At 75.1% G+C, this 975-nt stretch overlaps 1 protein-coding gene across 1 annotated transcript in view; it reads right to left on the minus strand.

The window, feature by feature from the left end:
• Positions 1-123, minus strand: part of Dpysl4 (dihydropyrimidinase-like 4) — a 31,720-nt gene extending 31,597 nt beyond the window's left edge. The window contains exon 1 of the mRNA XM_013021877.1: positions 48-123. Coding sequence (XP_012877331.1) covers positions 48-86 — 39 coding nt within the window. The 5' untranslated portion in view covers positions 87-123. The remainder of the gene's footprint in view (positions 1-47) is intronic.
• Between the last annotated feature and the right edge of the window lie 852 nt (positions 124-975).

The following is a 975-nucleotide window of genomic DNA, read 5'->3' on the forward strand; positions in this document are numbered from 1 at the left end:
GGCCGCGGGGCGAGGGCGCGGGACGGAGCGGAGCGGGACTGGCTCACCGTGATGCGCGGTATGCTCTTCTTGCCCTGGAAGGACATTTTGCTGCTGGACTGGCCTTGGACTCCGTCGAGGCGACGCGGGCGCGGGTGTGCGGGCGGGAACACACACGGAGCCCAGCGTGTGCGTGGGGCGCCCGAGAGCGAGCGTGCGGGGCGCCCGGCTCCGCCCCCAGTCCCCGCCTCCGCGCACTAGGCCACGCCCCGAGAGCCAAAGCCACGCCTCAGCGCACCAGGCCACGCCCCCGGATCAGAGGCCACGCCTCCGCGCACCAGGCCCCACCCCCGGGACCGAGACCACGCCTCTGAGCGCCCGGCCACGCCCCGGGGTTAAGCCTAGGCGGGGCTCCAGGGTGGGGCCCTTTCCATGTTCCCAGCAACCTCTTGTCGGGCCTCTAGTTCAGTCCTTCACGGACTCGCGGTCCCCACGCGGACCGAGGGAGGGGACGTGAGCTCCGCCACGTCCTGTCGGTGGTCCCCGAGGCACCCCAGGCTCGGGCTGGAAGCCGATCTCGGGTCCTGACCTCCGCACTGCGAGGACCCAGAGGCGGGGGCGCAGTCCGTCCCCGAGGATCCCGGGGACCGAGGCCAGGGCGCAGTCCGTCCTGAGGACCCCGATGACCCCGAGGCGGGGGCGCAGTCCGTCCCCGTGGACCCGGATGACCCCGAGGCGGGGGCGCAGTCCGTCCCCGAGGACCCCGATGACCCCGAGGCGGGGCGCGCAGTCCGTCCCCGAGGACCCCGAGGCGGGGGCGCAGTCCGTCTTCGAGGACCCCGGGAACCGAGGCCGGGGCGCACACGCAGGGCCAGAGCCGACACCGGCGTCGGGAGCCAGGAGGGTGAGCATGCCGGCCGGACCGGATCCCCGCCTCCTGCCCCCGGGCTCCGAGGCCTCGCCCCGGGGACGGGCTTGCTGAGGGCGGCAGGCGGG

The sequence above is a fragment of the Dipodomys ordii genome, unplaced genomic scaffold, assembly GCF_000151885.1.
Source record: "Dipodomys ordii isolate 6190 unplaced genomic scaffold, Dord_2.0 Scaffold58, whole genome shotgun sequence".
Classification (NCBI taxonomy): domain Eukaryota; kingdom Metazoa; phylum Chordata; class Mammalia; order Rodentia; family Heteromyidae; genus Dipodomys; species Dipodomys ordii.